The sequence below is a fragment of the Tauraco erythrolophus genome, chromosome 9, assembly GCF_009769465.1.
Source record: "Tauraco erythrolophus isolate bTauEry1 chromosome 9, bTauEry1.pri, whole genome shotgun sequence".
Classification (NCBI taxonomy): domain Eukaryota; kingdom Metazoa; phylum Chordata; class Aves; order Musophagiformes; family Musophagidae; genus Tauraco; species Tauraco erythrolophus.
The window spans coordinates 36,543,769-36,561,399 of NC_141473.1; the positions used below are offsets into that span (position 1 = coordinate 36,543,769).

Here is a 17,631-nt window from a genome sequence, read left to right on the forward strand (position 1 = left end):
CTGCTCAGAACAGCCACTTTAACCCCCACTCAATCACAACTCTATTATCCCTTGTGATCACCCAGATAAGTACATATCCCTGTTGTGACTGGGAGTAAAAGCAGATACAGAACTCAAGAAACATGGAGTTAGTATTGCTGCACTCCAATATATTCAGTAACTTATCATTTTAAAGGATGAGCGGAGACAAGACAAGAGCTTGTCATTAGGAAAATGCAAGTGCTTACTACTAGAACAAAATGATTGCTCCTATTATTATCCACACATCATAGTATGATTTTACCATTGATAAGCTATCCAAATTCACAGTAGTAATTCCTGTTATTTGATGTCCTGAAATGCAAATATATCCCTTAACAATATATGTCTATGAGCAAAATTCAGAGAGGATAACAATAGTACACAAATAATACCGAAATACCAGAAAAAAAAAAATTGCTGCCTTTCAGAAGAATTGTAAGTATATTTGCAATTTACTGTATGTCTGAATTACTTCGTGAACAGAAAAACTCAAAGCTTCTTGGAGACAGAGTGGGTCTTTATTAAGTGTAGAGAACATTTTGCTTAACTTTCCATCGCATCACCTCACTGTGATACATCCTCTGTGAAAAACAGCCACTTATGTAAAAGGCAGTATCTGCTGAAAAGATGTTTCTCACAGCTTGCAGTAAAAACTCTAAATTCTATGACTAACACCAACAGGCCCTTGACTTCACTTGACGTTCTTAAGCGGACATCCTCTTAGAGACTGTCCTTAGAGACTCAGAATAATTGAGGGGGAAAAAAAAAACCAAACAATAAACAAATTTAGGAACCACAAAAGCTATATTTCTTACATCATTTCAAATAGTTAGGGCTGAATCATAAATTTCTGTACATTTGTGTAGGCACTGAGGGCAAGGTTCAAAAAAACAGACGATGCAGAACTTACACAGAATTTAGGCAATCAAGTCCTTGGCAATGATCCTGTTAAAGCTAAACGTTTCTCAGGCAGGCCACATCCACCATCAGCACCAGACTCAAGGGCTTTAGAGATACACAGGATGTTACCAGTGTCAGTGCAGGTCCTTCAGCTTCCTGACAAACCAGCTGCTAGAGAAGGGTTTGAGAAGGTGGCACTTACTATGTCACTGAAGCAATGCAGCTTCCACTAGCAACACTCAGATAGAAAGAAGCCTTAAGAAAAGTAATCAAACCATTATAACAGCAAGAAATAACAGACACATACCCCGAAAAAAATCTTCCAAGCGGTTGACAGCTCATGAGAGTGATTGAAAACAACTGAAATGACAGTGGGTAGGCTATGTTTCGTGAACCACACACCATCAGGATGAAGACAGGAGCAAAAGCACGCCCTTTATGGATAGTGGGCAAGGGAAACTTCCCAGTCTCATGTGCGAGCTGTGGTACAGAGCCCCTGTGCCTCACTCTGGGCACAGTGCACAAACGCACCATGAGAACACACATACAGACTCACATGAAGTAATATGTAGACAGAGCGATTGTTTATGGAAAACAACAGCGTTCCCAAGGAGAGGAAGGGAATCACAACCCAGTCCTCACACCGCACTATGTTACCAAATGGCTGCATAACTTCTATCGCTCATTCAGTTCACTGCCCTAGCTTATTCAAATTACTAATAGCAGAGCGCAGAGACAGTGATAAATCAGCACTGTCTCACGCATCTATCATCTATTCTTCAGTGACTTAGAGATGTGAAATAAAATAACTGACACCTGATAATCTTCTCATTGAAAAGCTTATTTAATCTAGTCTCAGTAATAGCCATAAACTATTGGTGAGAGTTTTTCCACTGAAATCAATATTAATTTCACGAGCAGATCAAGAGCACTAAAGGAAACTAAAAACTTTAAATTGATTCCTGTCATTTAACCCTAGCGTAACACCTCATATCTTTAAATCTTTTGTATTTCTTCTTTTCTGCTTCCCTCCTCTTTGCCACCTTGAGCAGACACTGTGTTCTGCAGCAAATTATATGACACTTCCCCTTTTTGTCATATTTAAATCACTGCTTCCTGATTTTCTCAAGTCAGTGGAATGGGTTATGTATTCTTCTTTTCCCCTTAGTCTGCATTATGTAATCCTAAACCCATGAGTATTTCTGAAATAGAAAAGATAATCACAATTTTGCTTCAAGAGTCCAAGAATTTTAGACCATTTGTCTTACAATCATGTAGTTTTACTCCTGCAAGACACAGAATTCCCCTAAAGCTTTCTTGTGACAAACCCACAGTGATCTTTTGGAATAATATGAGTTCCTACACATCACACCTGCATCCTCTCATGCACTCTGGCTACTACAAGTCGATGCCTTCTCTTATTAAACTTTCAGTCATTTAACAGCAAACCTAATCCACCCTAGAACAGATACCACAACAGACATCTACAGCAAGAAGGTACCAAAGACTAACATTCCAAGCTAACCAGAGCTAAAGAAATCTCACATAGCTAACTCATGTGTAAAACACCACCAGAGAGGTTCAAGAATTATGTTACACTCAACAGAAATTGCAGTAAAATTTTGAGCAAAAATATGAAAGCATCTTTATCTGGTATAGGGATTGAAAGAGTAACTTGAATTCACAGAAAATGAAATAAATCAGCTATAAATCCCACTCACCTCTTCTCACACGAATAAAAAGAAAACATCAACAAGTACATTATCTGTGAAATGAAAAAACGTCTGATATGCATAGATTATCTTGGTCCCTACACTTCACTATCCTAATGACAATAGGATAACACAAAGAAAACAATCTCATTAAAATAGCTTTGGACTGGGTTAACTAGTATGACTTACAGAATAGAAAGGAATTTCAGCTTCCAAAAAAGAAACAAATAGCTGTATCATACAATTATCCTCTCAATGTGCTTGATGAATCATCTTGAAGTATCTTTAGATAAGAACAGCATGCCTACAGAAAATGTTTCCAGAAGGAAAACATGATATTATCACTGTGTACCCATATTATTAGTATTCGAGTCTCCACTGTTTTATCATTTAACTGCCAGATATAAGAAATGCCAAATCCATTCTTTAAATCTAACAGTTATTTTTTAAGCACAATCAAGCTGTATTCCTTCTCACAAATTCACAGATGAATTGGTCTATAAGCATGTCAGACAACCAGTTTTCTGAACTTACCAAACAAATCGAATTCAGTGGTGTAAACACTCTGCTTCAAAATAATACTAAGAGATTACTTACATTTTAACAAATTATTATTTAAGTTGTTGCATTCTATAGTAACAGAGATTACATTTTAAAACTCTGGTCTAGGAAGTGAAATCACAAAGAAACTCTTGTTGCTGGCATTAGAAGGGTTAAGTGCATTTTGTGCTAGTGACAGTTCACGATAAGCATAAAATAACCTAAACACGTGTACATCGTCCCTGTAGCATAGCATTTTCCACAGACTGTATGATAATATGAGCCTTACTATTTCTGGAGATCCATATTTAACTTTTGCTTAGATTTATGTAGAAAAATGTTCCTTTCAACCTTTTAAAGAGCATGTTGAGAAATATAGGTTAATTTACACTAATTATAGGCTAGATTCTAATATACACTAAAATAGGCTTTGAGACAGACGTTAAAAAAAGGAAAAAAGTCTGGTTACCTACATTGTTTATGTATTCAGAAAGCAAGTCTTGGAGAGCTTGGCGGATAGCATTGCATTCAGCAATGATGCGTTCTCGATGAAAATCACGCGTGCAGGAAGAATCAGCTAGCAAAGCCGCTCCGCTGATAATAGCTTCCAGACGTTTCTCTAGTGATGGCCTTATTTTCTCTTCATTCACTACAAGAGGCTCCAGGATAATTAAATTCTGGAAAACATCAGGAGTACAGGTAAGAAAAGTCAGGCCACTGAAGTTGCTGCTTTATTTTTCACTTGCATGAACTACAGTGACACTATGCTTCCTAGACTTGCAACTAGCCCCCTCCCCTTGAAGTATCCAAAATACTTCTGAACATGGGTAGATTCTGTTTTCCCTACTGGGACTATGCATACAGGTCATTTGCAGACAGAGCCAAGCTCTCTCTGCCATTCAGATGACACCAGTTCTAAGCCAATATCCATGTTTTTGAACCCTACCAGCCTGGACTCAGTGCTAAGATGTCAAGAGAGCTTTCCAGCCCAAGCTGGTTCACACCTGAGCAGCTCACAGAACAAGTAGAACAAGATCACATCTACCTGCAGGCCACATTGACATCTTCTGACTACAACTGCCTTGTCTCTTGAGCTTTTCCTCAGCTTCCTGCTTTTGTTGCATGAAATTCAAGATTCTCATCCCAGGCTTCAGTGTCTCCTACACCCGTATGTGGCATTTCTTCTTCTACAAGGCATTTCACTTCTCCTGGAAACACTATTTGTCTGCCTTTATAAATATGCATGCATTCTTATTACTGCGGTTTCTATTCGGTCTATCAGTCTTCACAACATCCTACTCTACAACCAAAAACTATCAAACTCATTTTACAAGCAAAGAACTGAGGCCCAGACTGGCAGGTTCATGACCATACAGAAGGTATGTCTTAAAACAGGCAGCTACATGCCATCTTCCCAAGTTCTCAACCAGCATTGTTTCTCCTCTTCGAGTTTTGTCACTGCAGTTGTAAAAAATTATTTCTTCTTTCCAACTCTTTCCTGTGTTTATCTACATTTCTTGAGGGTCACCTGTCTTCCTTATCCTCCCACACAGTGGGCCTGTCTTGTATACTTACCTCGTAAATACTTAAAAAGAAGATACATATCTTATACTAAGCTTGTAATGTCTGTGTACAATTATGACACTGTGTATGAGACTACTACTTAATAATATTCTGTGGTTTATCTAAATATCTCAGACTAGAGTCTTCATTTTCTTTGAAAAAATGGTTCAACATCTCCAAACTTTAGACTTCTAGAGATCAGGAGCACCTCAGGATTTAACACAAAAACAGCTGTGCTGGCTCACAGCTGAGAATGTTAAATTAGAGTACATGAGTCTAGTTCTGCTGATTTTCAGTCTAACGCAATCCCACACAGTGGCAGAAAGTCACTGCTGCTACCTTGAACAGGCTGAATACGGATGGGTAAAGATCAAAATAGTAGCTTTTGTTCAACAATTGTTTGCTCAAAGGACACAGATATAAATGCCCTCTTGCTTTTCACTAGCTAGGGCCAACAAAAGCAGACAACTGTTTTGGCATGACAAAATTAAGTATGTTTGTGCATGAAGCAAATACTCTAAAGAGAAAGAAAACGAGATGTGACATTTCCATGAAACGTGAAAGTAAATACAGTTGAGCTTCAGCATTTAAAGAAATTCAAACTAGTAATTTTTAATCTAACTAAACATCTGAAACAGTGTCGTCATGATCCAGATGACCAAGTCTACACTCCATTCAGCTGTTTCATCCATATGTGGTTCCAAGCTTTCAGAAGAAACACTAAACAAGAAAACTACACCATACAGCCTTGAGGGGAATTTAGGTCAGGTAAATCAGAACTTATCTGCGCTTATCCAGTATGTGCCAGACTACTTTTAAGCTGGAGAATTTTAATTATTTTTTCAATTTAGATATAATATTGCAATTTCAGGTACTGTCTAGCTTAGGCAATTCTATGAGTAGTGAAAGTGTTCTATTAGAACATCATAAGATAAAAGCTTAAGCAGCTAGGAAAAGGAACTTCAGTTCACCTTGAAATTTTCTCTTTGGTTACTATTAACATTCTCTTACAACTTAGGTATGATTTAGGGTAAGGAAAATTTTGTTACATGTTCAATCCTCCCATCTTTTCTAAAATATACAAGAATTGTTTTAAGACAGCTGGGAGATTCTCCAGTAAAACTAGAGAAAAATCAGACTTCATAATCTGAGTATTTCCAAAGGAAACCAGTGCAGATTCTTTCTGCATTACTGCTGTTCAAACGGAAGCTCTTGTTTACCAACTTACAGGATCAGTGCAGGTTTCTGAACATTCCACCTCCACTACTGTTCCATTGCCCTGAAGTCCTCCATCTCATTTAAAAGCATTCTAGTTATTTAAGTAGTTAGCACTTTAGCCCCATACTTACTATGTACTAACATACATAAAATCAGTGGACAATGAACCTTCTTAAACAATCTCTGTAAGACCTTCTGGGACCTAAAGCTCTAGGATTACTTCATGCTTTGTACCAGAAACTGGGACTACATGAACTCTAGTCCTCAAATTTCCACAGACAATGACTAGAAAGAAAAAGCATTAGTGAATTTCTCTCTGTCTCCACATTTTCTGTGTTGAATTTTGGGATTTTCATACCACTGCATAGTATCACCAAAAAAAAAAAAGGCCAGTGCTACTGCTAGTGCAATTTTCTGTTGTCTATTCTGAGAGACTATAAAAAAAACCCCTAAAACTAAGTTTATGGACTTGTTTCTGCAAGTGACAGGATAGACCATTAGAATGGTTTATGGGTCTCTGGCAGGTGTTTATATACATCTAGCAGATGTAACCTTGGATTAACTTAAAGTATTAACTATGTATTTCCAAGATCCTGGACTTTCTCAAACCAATGTTCACCTATCCAGATACACATAACATACTGAAAAGGAGTTTATGTGCAAGTGGGAAAGAGCTTAAATATTTTGAAGATGAAAAACACAGCAATTTGTAAATCCATAAAAACAGCATATTAACCCTATTTGTATCTCTTAATTACTACCTAACTGAAAGATAGAAAAAAGATGTTGATCATGAAAACATTAATCTCACATGCAATTTTGGAACCAGAGCCAAACTGGGATGGAACCATAATTTTCCCGCTAGCAAAGACAGAGCAAAGGAAACAGGCAGTCCACTGCTTTCATCCTCTTTTGCAGAAGTAAAGTTGGAGCCAGTTAATAACTACCTGGTAGTTACAAAAAAAAAAAAAATCCAACTTTTGCCTTCCCCGAGATAAACAAAAGAAAAGCTGAAATTTTGCCAGGGCCTGGCAGACCCTGCCATGAAGGCTAAAATCCAAAGAATAGAAAGAAGGCATGGATAGAATGAAGATGGCTTGCTCTTCTACTCTGAAATATCTCCACATACCCTGACCTGTTGCTGGCAGTGGCTGGAGTCAGACTGACTCTCCCAGGCAACAGCATAGGAAGGCATTTTGCTTTTGAAGGCAAATTCTACATTGCCAATGCCTAGAGCCAGGCCTGAGAGTAATCCAGACCTTCATGTTGTCATCAGAAGCCTTCCTAGTGCAATTAGAACATTAAGACTCCTGTGTCCTTTTCCATAACAGCTGTTTCCACAGAAGGAAGGAAATATACCTAAAGTCGCTTTTCTGGAAGGGTGAAGGCAGTAAGATACCACTAGTTCACAGGGATAACTTAGAGAAACATTAAAAGCATTAGTAAGGGCATCCATTTTTTCCTCATTTCTTCTCTTTGCTGAGCTTCCTTACAATAGTGAGATTATAGCTGAATGCAAAGGAAAACTGCACTCAATTTACCTGGAAGGCAAGCTAAGTTACTACCTGTCTCAAACACAAGATGCATTTCAGGAAATTAAGAGACATGCAGAACAGGAAATTGTAAATAAGTGGTAGGAGGCACCATTAAGGACTCTGAAATGCAGGGGAAATTAACCCCTCTCAGCTGTCACCTCGCTAAATAAGGATGCATAACTTTAAAAGCAGAATCAGAATGGTTCTCAGCAGTAGGAACTGTGTTTTGCTGCATAACAAGTGTTTAATGACTGCATTACCTATATTTTCATTACTTTGGCTATATCCAAAGACACACCAAAATTAAAAATTAAAAAGCTTTGACTTTAATAACTAGTGTATTAATACAGATTTGGAAAACTGTATAAAAGTAGTCATTAAGGTTTTAATATTTACCTTTAAAAAAATACATAATTGACTTACACTAAATAGATAATTTCAAACTAATCTTATGCATGACTCGTCCACGATGATCTTCTAAGAATGACAAGAGAAGGCATTCTAAGACAGCCAGTATCCAGAGGTCAGGACACTCATTTCTGACGTGGAAGACAGGTTTATTTGTGTTGGAGGTTTGAAACTCTATCTTCCACATTCCCATTACAGTTCTTAATATCAAAGTGTTCTGTGGTACCTGACCTCTTCAGGAGTTGGGCCACTTGGTCACTACTCACTGGAGTAGCAACTTCACTGTTATGCTCCTGTATCTCAAGTAAGCACCCTCAACACCAGTACAAAGCGTACAATGTCCACCAAAACATAAAACACGCCTGCCAAGTAAAATATTTATTACTACAGATAGAAACAGCTTCATGGATTGTGGAAGACTAAGACACATTTGAAGGCTACAGCCAATTAGCCATTTCATCTCAGATGAAACAGGAGTAGCAATGTCTTCCTTTAGGAGAGAGTTTGTAGAAAGTTCATGCAAAGATGGACAAAAAACAGTGGCAAAAAAGCTACTACAGCTCAGCTCTAAAAAAAAAATAACTCGGCAATAATAACCAGGAAAATATGAATTAAGATTCTGCCCACAGATTACATTCTTCAAGCAATTTTATCAAATATTTATGACCAGTACATGAACACAGAAAAGACGATTCAATTTCCAACCAGTCAGAAGGCACCAGATACGCAACGAGCAGTTTTGCAGTTTTAAGAGGGTTAAACAGTGGTTAGTTACCCGAGTTCTTAAACATAAGCAAGCATTTAAAACAGAATTATTAGATCACTGTTTTCGTCCTCATCGGTCTTCTGATCCATGAAACAGAGGGATCATGGGTATTGACAAACCTGGTTATGTTTCCTGACATTTTGAACAGATTACATCTCGTATGTAATTGCTCTGCTAGACAGCCACAGTCATTAAAGGACCACATATCAGATGAACATGCTGACAGTCAGGCATGCAAGACCTGTATCATTTTGTGAGAAACCTCTTTACATTCAGAAGATGCAAGACCAGTGAAAGGCATTAGATAACCTGCACCTACACGCTCTTTTAACACGGATCTTAATATGCAATTACATTTGTAATGATGCAATTTTGTGTTTATTTATGAATGATATGGTAGTTATATGGAGCCTTTAAAAGCAATTCTTGAGAATCTACTGATTTAAGAGTTAGCTGCTCTAATTTTACTGGCGGTTTCCTCACCTATAAATCTGTAATAACTTTCACATTGCCAGTACTGGCAAAGGAAGAATGACATTGCAAAACATCTAGATACTAGATTGTTGGGTAAGCTCCGTGATACATTTCCACACTATAAACATTTAATGAGGTATGTTCCCAACAGACTATTTACTACTATCTATTTCATGGCACTGTATTTGCAACAGGAAGATAGAGCAAAGGTTATTTCAGGTTATTGCTGGGCAATAGAACTTCCTGTAAAGAAAGAAAAGTGTGACCATCTAATTCATAAAATCATTTTAAGAAGTTAAATGCTCTATAAATTGTGCTTTATCTAACTCACACAGCTTCAATTCCCATTTGTGCTACCCAGGGAAGACTGTATTTAAAACTCCATAAACAAGTGGTTTTTTACAACAGTCAGACTTCTATATTCTTATGTTTCCGAATAAAACCAAATTCAATTCAAAAGAGTAGTTTTTCCATTTTGTTATTATCACAATTCTTAAATTGTAAAACAATAATAAATTTAATTACATTTAAAAAAAAAAAAAATCATTACAAGGGTACCACTCACACACAGTCAAGATGAATTCACCTATGGTCAGAAGATACAATCCTTTGGCCAATTTTTGTTTAAAAAATGTGTAAGTAAAACAGGTAAATAATAGCTTTCATTTAAAGTATATAATTTTCCATTCAGAGTTTCATTGTAACAAATCAACTATTACTCTCAAATGCTTCTATTTTCTTCAATTTGTTAAGAAAATAGATTAGAAACTGTAATTTTAGAATCTGGTGTGAGAAGCAAGGAAGAATGACACGTAGTTTGCAATTGTAGCCTGTTCCTTTCGGGGGGAACAAACCTGTCAGATTCAACTTTGAGCACGAATGAAAGGTCTGTTTCAATCAATAAACTGCCACTACAAGATTTGTGTCATATATGGATTTCAATTTATTTCTCTAACCTTTCATTGAACATTTTAGACAAAATCTATTACCATCAGTCGTAATATCAATTCTCCTGAAAATGTATCCACACTATTGCTGTTCCAAGGCTGAGATCTGACAAGTCTGAGAATTTACAACCAAAAAGACCCGTATTTGCAAATGTGTCTAGAAACTTACATTCCTTTTGTTGATCTGGGCCTACACCAGATGGGAAGCATGGTCTGTAATCTCATCTACAGGAGCTCTTTTACTATTTTTGGCAGGGTAATGGAAAATAACACTGGCAAGAGCCAGAGCAGCATGAGAAAAAGGGAAAGCTCCACACAAAAGGTTAGGATCAGGTCAGGAGCAGAGACAATACTTATTTTCTCAAAGTATTTGGTTAAATAATGGAGATAGAAATGCAGAATTTGTGAAAACATATTGGTTATGTTACTTTATTTAATGACAAGCAGAAAACATTATTAGATTACTTCATATACCTCAGTTAAATAAATTACATAAAGATCCCAATAGCAAGTTTTGGAGTAAAGGACTCCAACTTGCGCTGTACTAGTTCAAATGCAGTCAAGGGAGCAGTGATCATCATCAGCTGATAATCTCTGTTATTTGTAAACCCAACTCACAGGTTCTGCCTGCTTATCCAATGATGTGTCTGTCTCCCCCATCAGTGACGTACTTGGAACTAATTCTTGCCTGCCGGTTGAAGGCAGACAAATACTGAACATATGTGAAGACTTAATTCCCGACTCTCTTGAAGGAAGTGATCCCTTCCCATGAAATAATTTAGAGTGACACTTTTTAGACTAGGACTAAGCAGAGCATCAGTTTCTAATGCCTTTAGTTATGATAGCAATAGTTTGGGAGTTTTTTAAATGAAACAAACCATTTTTCAAAAAATGTTGCAGTCTCATAGCTTTAAGTGTTTACATACCTCAAGCTCATCAAGTGCACTTCCAAGAGTAGCTGCGTGAGATGTAGGTTGTCCCATTTTATTTCCAACTCCTTGGGAAGCATTAGAAATTACATTGAGAGCATTCTGTATTTCATTGCAAATTGAATCCTTGCTGGCTGTAAGGGATGCAACATCTGAATGTTCCAAACAAGCTGAACATATTGAATGTAGGAGAGAGGAATTTTCCTTCAGGGACGCACGTGCTGCAGCAATTTCATCTCTCTGATTGTTAGATTTCAAATCCTGTCAGCAAAAGAACATGCTGTTTATTTCCAAAAGCACTTCAAAACTGACAAGTAATGTATACACATTTTTTTTTCTCTCTCTACTCCGTTCAAGGGAATATTGAGTTAAATTCATCTAAAATTGTGAAAATGGGCTACAACAATACTTACAATATAATCATTTTTATCTCACAAGAAATGAACAAAGTCTGTGTAAAACAATACCAATTTTTATTGTGTCTTATAATCAGCACCATGAACTGTCGACATTTTGCTTCTTTTTAAGCAGTTTTCCTATGAGAAAACTGGCCTGGAAATTAGCTGTCTTTCCTCTCAGACATGTCTTTCATCATAAGCAACAGAGAAGGACAGAGGTGTAGATAGGATGAAGCAAGGAATTCTGTGATTGTTGCATCTAAATAAATTCCTGTGTTTGCTCCCCTGCCCCACCAGCATACGTCCAGAGCACATTGCAGAAAGGAACAGCAAGTCAGGGATGAGAATCCTGTAGTCTTGGGAAATGGGAAACATGGAAGGTTCAGAAATCAAAAAGGTGCTTGTGAGAAGCCATCTCTGTGAAGTGCCACTGCCCCTTTCTCCTCTCTCCCTGCTATGTACACACTTAAAGCACTCAGGGATCTTACCACACTCACCTCATTCCCTCCTCCTTCACCCAGATCTTCTCAAAACCCTACTGCCTCCTGCCAGCCCAGACAAGGAACACACAGCTCAACAGAGCTACCAAGTCAGATTTAACTGTTTCTAGGAATCAAGCTCAGGAGCTGTTATGTGGACAACTGAAAGTTATGGACTTTGGTGCAAGCATACAATCAACATCAGGATTGTAAGGAATCTCCTGTCACATCCTATTTTACTCTGGACATTCTCCCCACTCTCCTTCCACACCTTCTCCCTTTGAAAAAAATCCTAGTAGATATTTGCAAAATGGCTTGGGGGAAGGAGATCATTAAATTCAGGGAAAACTAAAAACGGAAGGGAAAATAGCACATCGGAACAATAAAAGCCTGTGGCACCAGCTTCAAACGATGCGAAGAGGCACACGGAAGAACTAACAACAAAACGCATACAAAGCTGCTTGCAGCCTGCTCTAAAGCAAGCTGAAGTCTTTCTAATTAATTTCCTTTGGATTGTATCAGGCTCTACATGCATTATTTACAAAAGCATCACAGTATCCTCTTCTCACTGTAGAAAGTTTATACATTTATGGCTGAAGAAAAGAGCATTCAATATTAAATAAACCAGTCCCATGCTTTTAAAACATCATTTAGTGCAAGATATGCATTGGACATAGGATTGCATCTTACTTCCTCAGGCTAACCTGGAAATCTCAGGGATACAGTAAAAAACAACCAACCAACCAATCAAAAAACCCACCACAAACTGCGGGGGGGTGGGGGTAGGGAGGGAGAGGGAGGAGGTGGAACCTTAAACAGAAGCAGATCATCTGAATTAGAAAACTGAGTTATTTTCTTGGGCATATTAATACTTAACATATTTTTACATTTTCAATAAACCACTATATAAATGAATTACCACTGTCAAGGAATGACTTCATTGCTCAGTGTGCTCATCTTACTTCACCTCGAACTTTGGTAAAGCATCTACAATTTATCCGGTGCACCCTCAGCAAGAAGTGTTATTTATTTTTAAACACAGACTCTCGTTCTAATTAGTGAATCTACATTTTCTACAAATAAATGGGCTGCAAGGAAGCTACAGACCTAAAGATACAATAGTAAGTCAATACAACACTTCAGTCTAGCTGGGTTCTATTCTTAACCATTTCTTACTTTGCTGCATCATATGCAAGCAATCAAACTCAAAAGTCCTTCCGACTGACTTTTCCCCTCTAAAATAGTACTATATACCCAGGAACGAGGGGTTCATAAGAAATCTAAAACTGGCAAGCCAGTAGCACAAAGACAGGAACAGTAAGTCAATAATACGGCATCCAGAAACACCTCCGGAAAACAGTCCAAAAAAATTCAATGTGTTAATGTTTTTAAAACACAGAATGTTTTGTTTCACGCAATATTGTGTAGAGTTTCAGAGTCACCGTATTGTTAAATTCACCCATACAGAGCCTCATTTTTGTTCAAGAACATTTTAAAAAAAATAATGCTTTGACCCATGAAATCCATCACTACTTTGTTGTTCAGTTGTGAGCCTTGGACACCCCCAAAAGAAGCTGTAGGGCCATTGTTCTTTTCCATTTTGATGAAGAATTAATTCCTCAAGATTTTTCACGTGACCAGGAAAAGACAGTTGATAATCTTAGTCTGCTCTTCTGCGCAAATAGGCCAAAAAACCCTAAAATTGAGTAATTTCTCTAGCAAATATTTGCAGATGTGGATTATCAGAATAATGTAACTAGTTCTCTGAAGACAGAAGTTAGTATCTACAAACAGATTGTTAACCCACAGTCCATAAACTTTTTCCACCCGAGAGAAAAATACAGAAGCTGTCTGATTGCTTTTACACTTGTCAAAGAGAATACACCACTTGGAAACACAAGAAAGCAACTCTGAGAAAGAAAACAATTTCTTCTAAGTTATTCTGATACAACATATCACTCGAGAACTACAAGCAGAGTGTTATCACTCTCCTATGAGCTACCAAACCACCACAGTTCTAAACAAGTTGATGGTCACTATGCTAAATTTGAACGACTTGCACACTTTTAGACAAGTTTCCAAACCAAGACCACAGACTTCTAAAGGTCTGAGCATCCAGTGTGTCATATCTGGCTGCACTGAAAGTTGGACCCAAGCAGGTACTCTGTACATACTGACCCTTGTTCAAATATACTCCATCAACTTTGGCACAGAATGCAACAAGACAACATGTTACTCAAGTGTGCAAAAGAATCATACAGGGAAAGCTATGTCCATATAGGATTGAAATAACTGTAAAACATGGTACCAGAACAAAAGGAACAGGAGAACACGTATTATGATCATATTTTTTGTTACTCAGAGATTGTTGTAAGTATAGATGGATCTTCTTCCACCTGCACAGAGGCATGAGACAAATAGAACTACAGAGAAGAAATTCTCCAAACCTGTTCTTACTACTACTCTCTTCATACCATAATATCTGATCATCCGTAGTTCATGCAGCTACATTACTGAGCTTTAGCCTATTTTTCTTTTTCTTCACAGCTTACCATTTTCCTCTTATTCCAACTTCTTTTTAGACTAGTGGACTATTTCCACTGGTCTGGGATGTATTCTTCCATACAAAATCAGCAACTGAGCTCTAGATATGTCATATGAGACCATTTTAGGTCAAAGATAATCCTGTCTCCAACCACTGCCAATCTAAGAGGCCCAGTAGAGCATACTTCTCCAGGCTGCTATCCCCATCCCTTGAGATACACTATTACGTTTTCCTCATACCTGATTGTCCCTGATAAGAACAGAAAGTGAATGGATAGTCACAGATTCCCAGCTGTGGATTGTTCCAGTCAAACATGGTCAATGGACTAGAAGACTTTGAATGGAAAACTTGAAAACTAACTGCCTTCACAGTTAAGCTTTGGTTGCACTACTTCAACAAGAAGAAAGGGAAAAAAAAAGGAAAAAAACCCTGAACTGTTCTTTATCACACTTAATACATTTAAGGTTTGACAGCACAATACACCAGGAAGCCAGCTCTTGTTCACTGAGTATTCGTATCAGCACAACTCCTGGGATCCTGGCATCACTGTGGGTATAAATCACGCTGCCATACTTTGCACCGGCTGCAGTCAATGTGAGGTTCACAAAGGCAGCTTCAAATAAAGTGCACTGCAGTCCCCTGGCTCACTCGTTGCAGAGACAGATGTCACTGAAATGAGTCCCACATTCAGGAAAAACACAGACATACAACCCCCCACAATTTCATATTGCTATAGGGCTGGGGGACAAAAGCATTACTTTTTATCACAGCTTAAACTTGGGCTTTAGTGTTCAGCTTTCAGTTAAAAGTGACCACCAAATTGCACACTTTTGGTGAATCAGAGACAATAACAAAGCTCAAACTCTTCTGAGTGCACTCATGCACTGTTTACCTGGGTACGGCTCCAGTTTAAATACTTCCTAAGTACTGTGTAGTCTCATTCAGTGGAAGGAAAATATCTCACAGACAAGAAAGGGAAAAGATCTGGGGTTGATACCGACTGCCACATTGCTCTTCAGCTGTCTCAGTTCTTCCAAGATGCTTCCAAGGGGCTCCACCCGCCCCTCGCCCTCGGGCCCTGCAGCCCCAACTCAGCTCACTCAGGACCTTCAGTCCCTGTCTGAGCTGTGTCCTAGAAGTGCCAGTCTCCAGCTCAGTCACAGCTGCCCCCTCCCAGACCATGGCACCCCGATCCCCACCTCAGCCCAGGGCCTGACCTCCCGAGCTCAGTCCCGCCCTGCCACCATGGTGCTTCTGAGCAACCACTGGGCTGTCTCTCACCTGGTCACCCTCACCAGGCCTGACCTTCCGTCTGATCCATGGGCTGACTTCTCAGCTTGCCCTCGGCCCTGCCTCACCACCAGGTGAGGTGGTGAGAACTTCCCTGATGACCTGGACTCTTGGTTGAACCGTTACCACCGCTGGGCACATCTGGCTCACCCTGACGCAGGGCAGCGGCTCAGGGCCCCGGCTGGTGAGGCTGCCACAGAGAGCGGCCAGCCCGCACCACAGCCCCACAACACCTTCTGAACAGATGAGCATTTACCATCAGCAAGGATCACCTCTTACAAGCTCTGTCATAAAGCTGACCCTGCAAATGCCACAAAACACCGAGTTTATAGAAGCGGAACAGCGTGATCTAATGGCCCCTTTCCTCCACATCAGGCTTTTAACTATACGCCTGAACTGACTACCTACACAAGTGACCATACAGAAGAGAGACACAAACGTACATTGGGAAAAACACCGGAGTCAGGATAATGGCATTGTTAGCACAAACGAAGCATCGCTAGGTCACAGAGCAGTACTACACTGACCATGAAAGGTCACCTCTCCTGCATTCACAGCAAGTTAACCACCACTGAGAAGGTATGCCAGTAACAGCACTGAATCGAAGGAATTTGTTTAAACACACCTTGTGCATTTCTCACTGATTGAATCAAAATCCTGCTGCTGCCTTCACCAGTCACTGTTAGGTTTAAGTACTCTAGAAAGCAGATGATTAAATCTTCCAGTGTCACAGAAACGGAAACTCACTGGAAGCTCTTCCTAAAAATATCCCATCTGCTCCTTCATAGAGAAAGTATGCATGTCCAAAGCCAGTTTGTTCGTATTTTGCTTTTTTTTTTAAATACATAAGTTTCCAGAGATGACTCCAGTCCAAACAGGTAGATGACATAAATTAACAGTTAAACTCTAGAAATACAAAAATATTTCCTTTCTCATTTCTCTTCTCCGATAGACAATGCTGAAACACTGACAATCCCCAAACCCACAGTGTTTACAGGCACCATAGAAGTAAACCATTTCAAAAGATCTATCTTATAGATTGATTAAATCTGGAGACAAAAATAGGAACCTCTTCATAAAGCTGCAACACAGTATGTGTTTGATTGTCAGGAATTTCAAGATAACTTTCTACTAAAAAAGTCTGAACTGGCCTCTAGATTTATTTTTCCTGACTTCAGAAGTCATCAGTAGTTCTTAGTGTCTGGTGCTAAACTATACTACAGTGTATATATACATCATATATATACACACACACACAAAATATTTATACTCTGTATGGCTGTAAAGAGAGAGTTGGGGAAGTTTTTCAGCCTGGAGAAGAAAAGGCACCAGGGATAACTTCTAGCAGCCTTCTAGTACCTAAAGGGGACCTACAAGAAAGCTGGAGAGGGACTTTTGACAAGGACATGTAGTAACAGGACAAGGGGCAATGGCTTTAAACTGAAAGAGGGCAGATTTAGATTAGATGTAAGGAAGAAATTTTTCACTCTGAGGCTGGTGAGGCACTGGAACAGGTTGCCCAGAGAAGTTGTGGCTGCCCCATCCCTGGAAGTGTTCAAGGCCAGGTTGGATAGGGCTTTGGGCAACCTGATGTAGTGGAAGGTGTCCTTGCCCATGGCAGGGGGGTTGGAACTAGATGATCTTGAAGGTCTCTTCCAACCCAAGCCATTCTATGATTCTATGAAACTGTAGGCAGAATTTGTTTGCATCAGCCTTATGCATGAATACACAAAATGTGAAGTGTTACAGTACAAATCCATGTCAATGTTATCATAAGACTAGGCCTTAAGTAATACTCTCTGCCTCTAAGAAGACACTCTGCTGTCTTCATAAAGCCATAACTTTCAGTCAACTTAGTGCAAGTAGAAAACAGATTTACAGGACTGAGGTTCCCACTAGAAACAAA

At 38.9% G+C, this 17,631-nt stretch overlaps 1 protein-coding gene across 5 annotated transcripts in view; it reads right to left on the bottom strand.

Annotated features, from left to right (window-relative positions):
• The window catches only part of CTNNA3 (catenin alpha 3), a 520,316-nt gene that overhangs the window by 395,902 nt on the left and 106,783 nt on the right, over positions 1–17,631 (bottom strand). For 4 of the 5 annotated variants that reach the window (XM_086616261.1, XM_086616260.1, XM_086616263.1 and 1 more), the window contains 2 exons: positions 11,011–11,274; positions 3,647–3,850 (listed from right to left, as the gene is read on the bottom strand). In XM_086616261.1, the coding sequence (XP_086472387.1) occupies positions 3,647–3,850; positions 11,011–11,274 (468 nt within the window). Of the gene's footprint in view, positions 1–3,646; positions 3,851–11,010; positions 11,275–17,631 lie in introns of those variants that run through there. The other variant, XM_086616264.1, reaches the window with a different exon arrangement.